Genomic DNA, 14,816 nt, shown 5'->3' with positions numbered 1-14,816 from the left:
GCCATGTTTACCCACTAAACCCGCGGTTAATTTAGCCTAATCCTGCATGTGGGTCATAAAGGAATAAACATTTACTGGATTTCGGACAGGCACTGTTTGCAGAACCAATCAGCTGAACTGAATTGTTATGATTATAATATATAGACAATCTCATCCATCTGCTATCACATAAGTCACTTTTCTACTTCCTTCTCATCAATATTCTCTGGGGATCGGCTGACCCACTCTTATCGAAACATCTGCCTGAACAAAAACGGCGTACGCTATTGTTTAAGTCGTTCAGAGGCCTACTCTTAATTGAATGCTACCAGATGTCGGGTAAAGTTAAATTGTTCAGGCATTTAGAAGACTTGTAGCCTACCTTGCGTTTCTGTCTATTTATGTATTTAAAGATAAACTAAAAAATATGGCACAGATAGTTTTTGTGTGTGTGTGTGTGTGTGTCATTGCAGAGTTTATGTTAAGAAAACCCGTTTTTTTCTTCTTTTTTGGGGCCCAGGCCTTTCTAGTGCACTTACCTCTTATAACCGCTTGAGTGCAGTGCTCACTCAATGCTTGCAGCGCATGCAGTTTATAAACGAACTTAAGATACTTTTTTGTGGACTATGTACAATGCCTAGAAAGAAAATACAAAAGTGCAAAATGTTCTGCTTTCAAGTCCATAAATGTTCGTCACATCTCATGACGTCAACACGGGTGAAGATGACATGGTCTGAATCATCAAGATTCCACACATGATCCAGGATTTGCGCATGGAGTGTAAACTTATTGCAGTACCTGTCCATTCATGACACATACTTAGCTTTGATATATAAATATCCATCCCTTAATTTTAAACGAGTATCAAGCAGCTGAAACTAAACTAGAAACCTGTATCACAAGTAAATGTAGCCTAAATAAACAAATAGAATTATAGGGCCACTTGGTTAAGTTTGAGAATGAAACGTGTGTGTGGTTATTGAATAGTTTAAACTATTCAATATTGAATAGTGAATTCAATAGAATAGTTTAAACTATTCAATACCTATTGTCTGTAGACGTAGTCTAAAACAGTCATACAACGATGATTTACGGAGTTGCAGCGCGTCAGCACCGGGATGTGGACAGCTCCGCTTCATCACAAGTCTTCCATCCAAAAGGTACCCTACGTTTGCGGCACAATGTTCTTAACCTTCAACCTTTTGCTAAATATATCTCTTGGTAGAGTGTGCTTTAATCTGTTTCGCGGGGCGCAGTTTCTCGGGCATTGACACAATTGTGATAGATTACCAAAGTACCAAGTTCCTAAAATGACCTCACTTAGTTGTCCCGGTTATTGCCAGTCGTCAAATATTAGTATTCATAAGTCGTGCTATAATTACGTGTTTGGATTGAACATCCGTTGACTGACCGTTTCATTGAGGGAGGAGGAAAAGTACTACAGTACAATATTCTGAGAGGACGGGGGCGATGACGTAGGCTCTATCCCTATGTGACAGGTGAAAAAGGCATGCCTTTGGATTCAGGAATAGGCTACATAACCAGAGGAGACTGGTTCGCAGAGCAAAAAAGTTTCCTCCGTGTAGACAGATGTTTGCACTCTCTATCCTTGGGTTGTGTGCACACAGAAATCTGAGAATCGCGTTTCACGTGTGAGCGCACGGAGGGTTGGACACACTGAAGGAGCTTCTGGAGACAAAGAGACGCTTTACCGTGGAAGCATAAAGTGAGAGAGGGATACAGAAAAGAAAGGGAGAGAGAGATCTTATCTCACTCTCCCATTCACAGTTTACCAAGGATCGCATCCAGCGGCTATCTCCACACTGCAATAGGTTTGTAGCGTTTCCAAACTTTTTACGCAGTTGCATCAAGTAAGAAATGCGCAATAAACAGACTTTAAATGTTAAGTTTTTGATAAATGATTTGTAGTATAGGCTAAGTTGATAAACTCTTATGCATGCAACGAGTAAAGGTGAAGGTCCGTGTGTAAATCTGTACCCCATGTATGTTCGTTCCTTTCGACCTAACCATACCAGTGTTTATATCTAACATGTGTTGTTTCTTTCACAGCAGGACAATGTCTAGTAAAGCGACTTTAGCCTTACTCATCTATGGAATCATAATGCATTACAGCGTCAACTGCTCGCCTATGGGGCTTAGCTATCCTAACGTTAGGTACGTACAATTTACCTATCTTTATGTTTGCATGGATAACCTCCATGTTTAGGTACATTAGAAAAGCATTAGTATTTTGTCCCCCCGCTTAGCCACACAATGATTCCAGTTCCTAATTAATAACAACATTTTGTTTAATCCGTTTTTTAAGTAGGCCAAAAAAGGGGTTATTTGAAGATGTTTGTATTTTATTTAAAAGAAGCAAGTTGTAAACAATTTATGATAATATGCTGTACTGTTTTGGGCTTGGACATTGATGCATTAGAATAGGGCTCATATAGCAATAGGAGTCGATGATATAAAGCCATTGCAACTGGGAAGATACCCTGGAGCGAAAGGGAAACGTATTTTGTAAACCAGTGATTTAAATGATGGAAAATACTATTTATCGATTCTCTTTTCTGTAGACTGGTCCCATTAGAATTGCTATATTGTTATTTTTTCTGATTGTATTCCGGGAAGGAATTTTGTATTGTTTTAAAAATATGTATATATTTTGTCGCATAGCCTATTAATCATGTGGGTAGTTATTTGGGTAGTATTCTATTGGCAACATTGATTAACGTTATTTAAGATATTTTCATTTAAATTAATATTTCATATACATCTTTGGCAAAACTTGATTGACTTGTGGAACCCTTCACCTATTGACAAATAACCGATAGCCTAAGTAAAGGACATAGTTTTACATTTTATTGTCATTTAATAATTATAACATTTCCCAACTATCTCAAACATTTTCCAAATGTATCTCCGATTTCAGACTTAACAATGAGGTTTATGACGAGGATGGAAATTCTTTACCGGACCTGACTTTTGACAGTGATCAAATTGCTTTGCGAAGCCCGCCGTCTGTTGCTGACGACGTGTATAAGTTATACTACCCACCGGAAAAAAGGTGACTATCATTTCACCCAGTCTATTTCTAAATGTGGATGACATTCATGCCAAACATTTCATTATTGGGCTCTTATTTTTATGTTCATCTATGTTAAATGTTTTGTGTTAATCAATGTATGTCGAGAATCATATTTTTTTTAGAAACTAAATGGAATTAGGCCTCAACATTTAGGCAATTAGCCTATTTGTCACAAGCTTGACAAGTTTGATTGAATCAAGACATGTAGGAGACATGAGAGTTTAATAACTCTCAATTATACAAATGAAAGAAGGCTGGCATCGGGCACGAATGTAGGTTGAGTAAAAACAGCATACATTTAATATTAGATAATAAGGCGCGTTAAAGTTGGTGAATTTGTTCAGCTGGGTGTGTGATGATTTCCTGTTTGGCGTTTTATTATCCCAGAACGGAAAGGCATGCAGACGGAATGTTTAATAAAGCCTACAGGAAAGCGCTGGGTCAGTTATCAGCAAGGAAATATCTTCAGTATCTGATGACAAAACGTGTAGGGTAAGGACATCTTCTTGGTTGATCATCTCTTATTTTAGGATCTAACTAATTTTCTGGGGGGAGGGGTGTGTGAGTGTGTGTGTTTACTGTTTATGTCTTTGTGCGTTTTTATTTTAACGGATCCTCAAATTGCTCACAATTCATATTATGTTCCGTTTAATTTTACTTTGTGTCTATGGTCTTTCGCCAGTAAAATCCCATTAATCTGACTCATGTACTCATATTTGAACGGTAAATCTACCAAGTGCACTACGTGTGGAAGCTATTGTGTGATTATCAGTTGATCTAGCACAGATATTTCCCCTTTAAGGAGCACATCTCAGAATCCACGTGGCTGAATATATTTAATTTCAATATGAATAATGTATGAAGGCTTAGTCCCAAGGGATCAAGATGGGGTTAGGATGCAATTACCAAGCACATCCGTGGCTACCGCAGTAATCGAAAAACACTTTTTTTTATTTTCCAAATATCAAAAACTGTTTAAAACATGGACAAAAGTGTGAATGTTAAGACCTATATGCAGTGCATCAAAGGGCACTCGGTGTCAGGATAATTTCATGAGAGACAAAACTGTGCTGCCTATGTTTTTCTTAGCGGAGGCAACACCATGGAAGACGACTCTGAGCCCCTGTCCAAAAGGCACTCGGATGGAGTGTTTACGGACAGCTACAGCCGTTACCGAAAGCAAATGGCAGTCAAGAAATACCTGGCGGCCGTCCTGGGGAAAAGGTATAGACAGAGATATAGAAACAAAGGACGCCGACTAGCGTATTTGTAGCGTTGCTAAACCAAATACCATGTGTGTACAGCCCAGTCATTTTGAGATAACTGAACAATCAGTGGATCGCTCTTGTGTTCTTTAAACATGTATTTATGTATGAAGTAAAGCCATTAAAATGAATATTTTGATAATAATATTGTTTTTCTTTTGTACTTAAGCACTTGAGAACGCACAGATCTACTTTGTGGACCAATCCTTTTTGTTCAACCTAAATATAGCCTATATTTATTTATTTTTAGAAGTATTTATTGAAAGATGATGAAATTGTGCACATGATCAGTATGCTACTGTAACCCTGTCTTTTAAACATTTAGATATAGCTTACAGATATGAATGTGAGGAAAATAAATAGTTTAAAAGACAATCAATGTATTGAATGTTACTTTTTCGAAAATGAAATTAAGAGTTTAGTTGTTTTTATTTACAACAGCCCTGAAGACATAGGTTTTCACCATATTCTACAAGACATAGACTTTGATGTCCTCCTGGATGGGGATGAGTTTGAGGCAATTTTGGGAGACTGGCTGAAACAGTTCTCTCCCGAATTTCCGGTGAGTCCCTGGCTCTTTCCCGAGGCCATGTCTTGAGGGATACCTTCTGTCCCTCCCTCTTTATTCTCACCTAAACCTTCCCCTGTGATTTTCCACTCCAAACACACAACCCGATCTCCTTCTCTCCTCATTTGTGCTCCTGTCTCTCCTGAGATGTTGTACATGCAACTGTATCTCTATTCACAACTATATACTGCATGGCAGACATGCATGTACAGTATGTATGAATGTGAATATTGATGCAATATAAACAGCCCTTGGTGTTATGCATAGATATGTTGTACATATCAATGTTAATGGCTATAAATATGTATCTAAATTCCTTGGAAACATCCCATAGGAGGATGTGAAAATGATGCTAAACATTATCTTAAAATAAATAAGCAATGGTTTGACCAAACATGGCTTTAGAAGCTTACAGATGTCAGTCATCCATTTTGACGGTCCTTTGAGGACAATGGTGGGGACACTAATGAGAAAGTCCCTCTTTACATGACATGAGGACCAGAGTGCTTTTGAGGTTTTTCTTTCTTTCCTTCCTCCTCTTTGTTGTAATTGAAAACAAGCCTACACCTTTGAACTTGTGCAAAGTACCTATCTTGTGTTCCTCTCTAGTGCTATCCATGTGTTTGAAATGCTCTTGAAAACCTGGAATGCTGTGAAAGGTTTTCTTTGTCACTTTGTCTATATAAGAAGTATTGTGATTGGAACGTGTCATGTGAAAAAAAGAAAAAAAAAAACTTCTTAAGTATAATTTATTTACTTAAACCAATGATACTTCTTATATGGGTTCACTTTTAATCATCAATTTGTTGTTTTTCATAAGGAACATATCAAAGGCAATCTAAAGACTTTGTGTTGCACTTTCTTGGTCTATAATTGTGCTTCCCCTGTGTGAACCTATGTAAGACCTGCTAGATCGCATGATTAAAGTAATTGCACTAGCCACCAAATCTGTGCAAACCACTGCAATGATATGATTCTGTTTGCTCACTGATTCACATATACATACAGTACCTGTATTTCTGGATGTTGTTTTGTTTTTGATCTCCCCCAACATTAGTACAAAAAGATGTGATGGATGTTTCACTACTGCCGTGTTCTGAGGAAAGATCTGATGAATGTACTACCAGAGAAAATCTCTTAGATCTTCTAGACCTCTTAGTCTCTACCCCACTGTCCTTTTTGTCTTCTCTCACATGAGCAAGATTTTATAACAGTCCAATGTACAGTTATATAATGCCAAAAACAGACTTGTATGATTGTTGTTGATGATTGAATGTTTTAGCATTAGAATGGTGGAAAAACCACCCAACAGACAGTCCAAGAGAGCTTTAACCCCGATGTAATGTGCTTTTGGAAATGGATTCCAACCAAATCTTAAGATGTGAGACCTGTTGATTGCTCAAGTAAAAAGGCGGGGGTGGACCATGCCTAATCAATTTTACACGAGGGACGTACTGACTGAAAGAGGGAGGGAGGTATTTATGTTCAACGCCCTAGCAGAAAGACAGTCTCTGTTTTGTGTGTTTACCCTTGTGTGAAACCAGGTTTAGATCATATAAACCAACCTTGCCTGATCAAAATATGGGTAAGATTGGAAACTCACTGAAACACGTTCTTATAAGCCTTGTGAAATGAGAAAACCAGACCACTCGGCTGTCCCCGAGCACAAACAAACAAGGCGCCCTCTTCCTTGACACTGTTGAGAACTCCCATACCAGGCACAAGTCCTGCCAGACACATATATCTGAGCTTTGTATCATGAGCACTGTGGGGCAAAGTTCTTCGATCTGTACCTGCCTGATGAGTCGTGTGTATGAAATCAATCTTTCTTTAATTCTGCATTCCCCCCCAGGCTTTGTGACGCAGGAAGCAGCTTGCGGCTATGGTGCCTTGCTTCGACTTTAAAATCGCCACGAATCACAGATGGCTATTTAGTGGCCCTACAATGCTGCACATCATCAGCTTACATTCCACTCTCTGGTTGTTGTTTTTGTGTTGGGCAGACCTTTGATTGGATCTTTAGTGCCATCCGGCTTAGAGCCAGAGCTCTCTTGCCCATACTAATTTATTTTTGCATTTGTTTTTAGAGAACTAGACATTCAAGTTTTGTGATAGATAGCAGCAAACATCATTATTTACCCTCTCTCCATGAAGCATAATGTGTATCATATTGAAAGCGCCAATAGCCTTACTAAACGTGAAGATAAACTTCAAAAATCTATCTATATATTTATTGTGTAGAAAAACTGAATATTAGAGTACCATTATAATGACAAATGGCGATCCACAAGGGTCGAGTCTATAAATGTAAAAAAAAAAAAAGGTGTTGTAAGATTTGTATGAATAAATTTTTGTAAACAACACAATTCCGTCTAATCTTTGAAACCCATAACACACATAAATTGTTACCCACCCATAGCTTCGCTACACCAACTCAAACTAAAGGTTTTTCCTACACTGGTGAAGGGAAGAAGGATTTAGGAGGACGCAAAGTTAAATTACAGGCATAAAGCTTAAAAAAGACAGAGGCAACCACATCTCTGCTTTACTATATAATTATTTGTATAAATTAAATATTCTGGACTTTCATTAATTGCAAATACCAGCAGAATAGGGCTCCTTTAAAAATGTGTCAAACTGGAAACCCTAAATAATAGTTTATTAAAAAGGTACAAGCCAGTCAAATAAGAACCTTAAATACCAATCAACAGAAAAAATGACAAGAAACAACATCAAAAGTAGTCTAAGCTAAGCTTGAGTAATTCCTTTGGTGTCCATAATAGCCTCCACAAAACAACGAGCTGGGTGGGAAGTGAGAAATACTGGACAGTCTAAATTAGCAGGTAATACAATTATATGGATGGTCACTATTTGCCAGGCAAAACCAGTGAACCTTTTAGATATTCCAGACAGACACTCCTGCAACAAAGCTACAGAGTATGACCACTGAAAACCAGACGACAGTTTCTGCTCTAGCTCCAGACAACGTGTTATTTTGTGGTGTGAAACAGAGACACTTCATTCTGTGGGTGTCAATCTCCAGCACACCTTTGGGACAGCCAGTGACAGGACGTAGGAGGAATCGCCCAAGCAACGCCGCCCCGGAGGGCCCGCAGGCCCACACTGCTGCAGGACACCACCAACCAAGAACACAGACTACTGATGCTGTCTGTCTGTGCCGCCAAGCCCAGCAGCCTGCCATCTTTACAATACAGTTGTCATTTAAAAAAGAAAGTGACACAGCTATTACATGTATAGTACCAAGGATATAGTCCACACTTTAGGACAGAGTCTACACTACATTGTCTACACTAGGACATAGTATACACTTTAGGACAGAGTCTACACTACATTGTCTACACTAGGACATAGTCTACACTATGTTGAGAAAAAAAATATATATATATACACAGCAAACAGTTTTCAAAGGTATGGTAATGTCTCAAAGTAACAGATTTGATTAGATTCATGTTTATTGAAGAATGATAGGAGTGTCAACTCATTAGTTAGTCAAGCCCGCAGGGTCTAGACCCACCAATCACATGCTGAGGACTGAGAAGTTCCCGTCTACTCATTGGTGAACTGCTGATCTAACCTAGCCCCTGTCTAATCAGCGACGAGGAACCAAGGAGATCAAAAACAATAGCCTCGGGCCAGATCTTAGCAAAGCACAGCATACAGAAATCAAAACATTCACAAAAACAAAGACGCCCACGTTCAAATGCAAATACTTCATCTTGAATGATGAATTTCATTAACTTTTTATGATGAACTACTAAAAACAGTTGAATATCTTACAGTAATGCATGCGTAGGGCATTATGCAATATACTATATTTCAAATATTCCGCTTCTTGACATGGATCACCGATTGTGTTGTGTAACGTCTCACTAGGTTGCTCTCTAGCTCGGCATTAAGATGCCCATGGAGTTTCTCACCACAGTTGCATACTGATCTACTGATCCCAGGTTGATCATGTTTCAGGTCGCCATGTCTGAGGCCCGTAGGGGGCATTCCACCCCCTCCCCACCCCACACTCCCACAGTGTCGTGACTCCTCCAGGTGCCTGGAATAACGCTACAATCCCTCCAGGACACCAGCAGAACCTTTTGACGCCTGTCGCGCCAGATTAGAGCTAATGGCCTCAAACTGAGCCCCCCTGCACCTGTTATGGCCTCAACAGGACTCTGTAGAACGCTGGAGATATGGCGGAACCTTTCCCCCGGGTGGAACCTTTCTCCCGACCTATCACAGCGCGGGGCCGACGCCCAGCTCCCCCCCCCCCGCCGTTTCCTCCCCTTTCATATGGCTCATTTAGAATCACATCATTTGTCAAGGGTAATACCGTGGAGGCGTGGCTTCAGACTGGACTCCTGCTGCAGACTTAGACAGTGTGTGTGTGTGCCTGTGGGGAGGAGGGTGGGTGTGAGACTGGGCAGACAGTCACTCAAAGCCCTTCATATTTTCAATCCCCTCCGCTTTGCCCTACCCCACCCCCCCTCCCCACCCCCCCCATATATGTGTAACCCCCCCTGGCCAGGGTTTGACGAGCGGCTGGGGTTTTGATTTTGCGGGGCCCCTCAGCTCAGCAAGGAGAGAATGATCAATGAGAATGATCTGATTCCTCCAGCCCTGTGCCAGACCCCTTCTTAACCCCGCTAACCCAATCAGCCCTGCGTTGCCTGGCAACATGGGGAGGGGGGCCCTGGGAGGAAGCGGACGGGGCTGTGGTGGTTGCAGGGGGGGGGGGGACGGCGCTGGTGGCCGTCCTGGACACCCGACGATCTCACCGGACATATTTCACTTGGATGGCTGTCGCCTGAGCGGCGCGGGGCACTTCTCAGTGCTCTACTGTGATTGGCTGCTTGAGCCAGCAAGTGCAAAGGGGGGGCAAGTGATGGATAGGCCTGGGAGATGCAAACACAGAGCTCTGAGACTCCGAGTGGCGTCTCTTAGCAGAGCTCTCACAGTAGCATGAGGCTGGAACGACCAAAGCTTAGACAGACATTCAAAACCACACCCTACTCACGCAGAAAGGACACAAAGAGACAGTCTCAGAGAGACATAATCACTCTGTCCATTTCAGAGACAGAAAGAAAGAAAGAGATAGAGGCTGAGACAGACTGAGAAACAGCCCCCATTCCACTGCTAATCTCTGTTTACAGTATTTTTATTAGGAGATCTCTACCCAATCCACCCCCACCCCCACCTCCATCTCAATCCTACCCACCATCCCTACCACAGCCCCAGCACTGAACCCAGAGCCCCTGCTTCTCTGGAGACTGTGTGAGTGACAGCTTTCTGGAGGGGAATCCACATGAAGCTCTTTCATCAGTGCCTCCCTCAGGACACTGTCTGACTGCTACAACAACGCAGGGCACAGGCCTGTTGAAGCACTAAGAGGTTGCATACAGGAGGGCTTGTGTTTGTGTTTGGGGTTGTCTTTGTGTGTGTGTATGGGGAGGGATTCAGGATGTGGGTGTCTGCAGGGGAGAGGGATATCTCTATGTGTGTGTGTGTGTGTGTGTGTGTGTGTGTGTGTGTGTGTGTGTGTGTGTGTGTGTGTGTGTGTGTGTGCTTATTTGTGCATGTGTGCAGGTTAGAGAGGCTACTGTTGTCTGTGGGTGTGTGTGGGTGTATGTGTGTCATGGGGTAGGGGCTTAGGAAACCCCTGCAACTTCTAACACACAGTGTAACAGGCAGTGGGCAGAGGTGTGTAGGATGTGTGCATCCAAACCTTGTCATTTGGTCTTGAAGGTTGGGTAGAAAAGGTGCAAGTCACTTCTCCTCTGCAGACCATATATCTGACCAATTAGCGTCTCCCTGGCAGAGGTGCATGATGTTAGGGTCAGGGTCAAGAGTCAGGGGTCAGGGTACATGTATCTAGTTTGAAACTGAACCTCTGTACTCATTACCCAGCTGTCAGCTGACCCCTGATGTCACCTTATCCTATAATTAAAGATATATGTCAGCTGAAACACAACATTGTTACTCACATCCCATAGACCAACATCCCCAGTTGACTCTGGAAAGTTTTCAGCTTGGTTACAAAGGTGACAGAAATACACTTACATTGTAAGTAACTGTTTACTGTCAATTGGACTTTATTAAACAAGTTTACCTTTCGCAGGCAACATCGTACTTTAAAACACAGGGCTGGAAGCTGTGGGCCTGCTCAGAGGAGGCACACTTTGATAACTAAAAAGAAGTATGACTATTTACAAACATGAACAAGTCAAGTCATTAATCATGGTTCGACTCACATCAATATGCATATGATAATAAATCAAGATAATTGTCAGGTTCAAACCTTTAAAAGAAGGTTGTGGGTGTACAGTGCCTGTCTTCACCTTATCTGTAACAAAGAGAAGTGCCGATGAGGCACAGATAAATCACACAGCGATTGATTTATCGCCGTGCAGAATACACCCATTTTAGGAACGAGTGTCAGCGAGTGATGTAACACCCCACCCATTCTACACCGACCCTCACCCCCCCTCACCCACCACAGAAGAAGATATTCACTCCTCATTCATTCCTATCCATATGCATTATTGTATCATGTATGTTATCTACTTAAATTAGTAACAAAGAACCAGTGTTTTTCAATAGAGCAGCAGGGGAGTCCATGGATTTGGAACCGCCCCTGTTCAATGCAGGACCCAGAGTCACAGTGAGTGCACAGTGAGTGCTTCACTTACCTACCCCTCCGCCCCTCTGCCCCTCACCGACCACCATCTCTTCAGGGAAGGCACTGTAAATTAAACCGAGCCCCTACCTCTCTTGGGAGCGGTAACCGTGACAATGGACCTGTTTCGGCGGCGATGGTGTCAACCGGCCACTGTGGGTTGGATTGAACCAGATAATTCCCTGTCTAACACTACCTACCTGCACGCACTGGCCTATCTGAGGCAGCGAGAATTAGAACAGCTCAGAGATCTGTCATCATATGGGGTGGGGTGGGGTGGGGGGATGTGGGAGGCAAGGGTGTTGTTCCCTCGATGGTCCTTGTTCTCCTATAGGTCAATCTATGTCCAGACGGGACACGTGACATCACTCACAGCAAGAGAGAAAAACACATGATGGGTAGCCGGGGCTGTCTCTGCAGAGAATACTGGCTTGCCAGTGAGAAATCCATGACTGCCTTGCCATTACTTACATTACCGGTACAAGCAAGTTTGATCAAATATTTACGTTGAAGGAAGCTACCAAGGTCGAGGCTGTAGCAAACATCGCCTGTTTCTCTTTCACCCGACCAGACCTAAGGGTAGAGGGTCATCTCTGAGACAGAGAGAAACCAACGAGAGATATTATTCTGAATGGAGAGAACCCAGTGTGAGAACCTCTGAAGGCTGGCTAATCAGCTCACTCTAATGTGAGCGTCTGCCGTCTCTCCCATGTTCTCAATGAAGTCTGAACTCTGGACACAAACTCCTCTCTGCGAGAAGGTTCGGCAAACGTGGAAAGTGAAATTTGAGACCTGAGCAAATGATTTCGCTTGATTTTATCATTTGAATGTTGCAAGGCACTTCACCCTACTTGCCTCGGGGGGGAATGTCCCTGTACTTACTGTAAGTCGCTCTGGATAAGAGCGTCTGATAAATGATTCATGTAAATGTAAATGTCCATGCTTGCCATTCCTTGGTAGAGAGCGGGCGGTTGGTAGTAGTTCCAGCGGAGAAGGGAGAATCCATCAGAGAACAAGAGTGGGTGGACAGGGACATGACTGGTCATACCAACAGGCTGGTCTCCTGTATTGTGTGTCTGCTGGGGATCAGGATATCCATGGTTTAGTTCATCAGCATTCAATAAATGGGCGTATGGGTGTCCTGGTTCTGGCTGATGGCATTCTTAGCCAGAGACACTGATTCATGAACATGGGTTGCGTCCGAGTTTAAACCTAAGAGAAGAATCCCATGCCGCTGTTTGGATGACACACAGATAAAACAGATTCCGTACCCAAGCTTCTTTACAGTGTCTGGCTGTTTAATCTAGGAGGGTCATCATCACTGTGCCTCACGAAGCGTGACGTTTCCTGTGGTGACCCATTGCCTCCCCCTCTCCCCCCCCCCCCCCCCCATCTCCCCAGGTAACAGGATGCAGGGCAGTGGGAGAGTGCGACGGTGGAGACGTGATTAAAGCGGATCAGAACGGCAGGGTGTGGTGTTCGGGCTCCTCCGTCAGAGACATCAAACAGCCAGGTGCCCTCGTCAGGTACATAGCCAGCCAGCAGGCAAGGGAGATGGGGAGGAAGAGAGAGAAGTGACTCAGTCTCTCCTCACACCCTCCCTCCCTCTCTTTGTCTCTCTACGGAGGTCCTGCCACAATGACCTCTGGGCTTGGGGGTAGGTTTCTGTTCTCCACTGTGTGGGTGTGTATTAGAGAGAAAGCGAGAGAGGGAGAGAGAGAGAGAGAGAGAGAGAGAGAGAGAGAGAGAGAGAGAGAGAGAGAGAGAGAGAAAGAGAGGGACATGGATGAATGAATGTGTAAAAGAATTAAACTTGACTTCTCTCACTACGGTGAAAAACTCATTTCCACCTATTTCACACCCCGCATACCTGCAATACCTTTTTTTATTAATTAACTCTTGTTGAGAAGAGAGATTAAATAAACACCATGTTCCATAGTGAAGAGTGAGTTTCAGACTTGCTTTTCCACCACATAATATCCTCTCATGGTGCACTATGAGAATCAACTGAGAAATGTTTGGGTAGACCAATGATTTTTTTTATTGTTTTATCTATTCTTGCCTACCACATTTCTTAATGGTTGACTTAATCTCCTGTGTGGTCCAGAGAGACCGATGCTCCATCAATTAGCAAATGGAACGTGCCCCAGTATACAGACAGAACCACATAAGAAGCAGATGCACAAAAGAGAAGGGTGATAGAGAGGGATGGATACAGAAATAGAGTGAGAAAAAAAACGATGTGACAAGAAAAGCGAGGTGATGAGTGAAAGAAAGGGACAGAGTTGTGTGTGTTTGTGTGCGTGTGTGTGTGTGTGTGTGTGAGAGAGAGAGAGAAACCAACAGAGAGAGGGAGAGAGGGAAAGGGATAGAGAGAGGGAGACAGTGAGAGAAGAGAGTGAAAAAAGAGAGAAAGAAAGAAAGAAATTGCAGAGAGGGGGAGAAAGAGAGAGAGGGAGGGAGAGAGAGACAAAGAAGAAAGGAGATAATAAGAACATTATGGAGAAAAAGAAGTAGAGAGGTAGGGAGAGAGAAAGGGAGAGAGGGAGGGAGAGAGGGGGGGGATCAGGAGGCAACTCATTATTCATTCACACATTTAAACCTGAGCAGATTGTGTTCAGCGAGAGGGGTCAAGGAAACTCATTTTCAGACGGTGAGGGAGCACTGCCGCTTTGTCCACCATCCAATAAGGTGTGTGTGTGCCTGTGTATCTGCATGGGTGCTCATGTGTGTGCATGTCATCGTATTCAAGTGTGACTGTGTGTGCGCATCTCGTGCAGGCGTGCATGTGTGAACTTGTGTTAGTATGAGCAACTCTCTGACCAACCAGAGAGTGCGCCGGCAGACCTGTTCGTCTGCTGTGAGCGTCTGTCGCTCTGTGAAACATCTGCTCACGCGGCTGAGTTTTGGAGGTGACAAGGGCCGCAGCGGTCATATGTGTCGACCTGGACCAGTGACACCCCACCGCCGATGCCACCGCCCACTGGCACGGTGAAACCCAAACTCAGATCTGTAGCAAGCTGCTGTTGGATCTGCATCACAGTGTCCTACCCATGGGTTCAGAGTGTGTGTTTGGCTGGGGGCCAGAAGAACTGATGTAGGGGGAGGTGGGTCCTGTCACACTGTGAAGGCACTGACACACAGATCGTGCAGCTTCCGTGTTACACAGCTCAGGCAGTCAGACAATGTTTACTCTTACGCCCATCTAGACAGAAAAAAACC

General features: G+C 43.2%; 1 protein-coding gene across 1 annotated transcript; it reads left to right on the top strand.

Moving 5' to 3' along the window:
- The first annotated feature begins 2,056 nt into the window (after window positions 1-2,056).
- Window positions 2,057-4,936, top strand: adcyap1a (adenylate cyclase activating polypeptide 1a). The gene is made up of 5 exons (XM_084702756.1): window positions 2,057-2,154; window positions 2,918-3,052; window positions 3,461-3,565; window positions 4,163-4,297; window positions 4,780-4,936. Exons 1-5 carry the CDS (start codon window positions 2,057-2,059, stop codon window positions 4,934-4,936), a joined length of 630 nt encoding a protein of 209 aa, XP_084558882.1.
- The last annotated feature ends 9,880 nt before the right edge of the window (window positions 4,937-14,816 follow it).

This window comes from Hypomesus nipponensis, chromosome 8 (genome assembly GCF_054491055.1).
Source record: "Hypomesus nipponensis isolate SF chromosome 8, ASM5449105v1, whole genome shotgun sequence".
NCBI classification, from domain to species: domain Eukaryota; kingdom Metazoa; phylum Chordata; class Actinopteri; order Osmeriformes; family Osmeridae; genus Hypomesus; species Hypomesus nipponensis.
The sequence above is the reverse complement of the archived record's forward strand: the minus strand, read 5'-3'. Positions and strand labels throughout refer to the sequence as shown.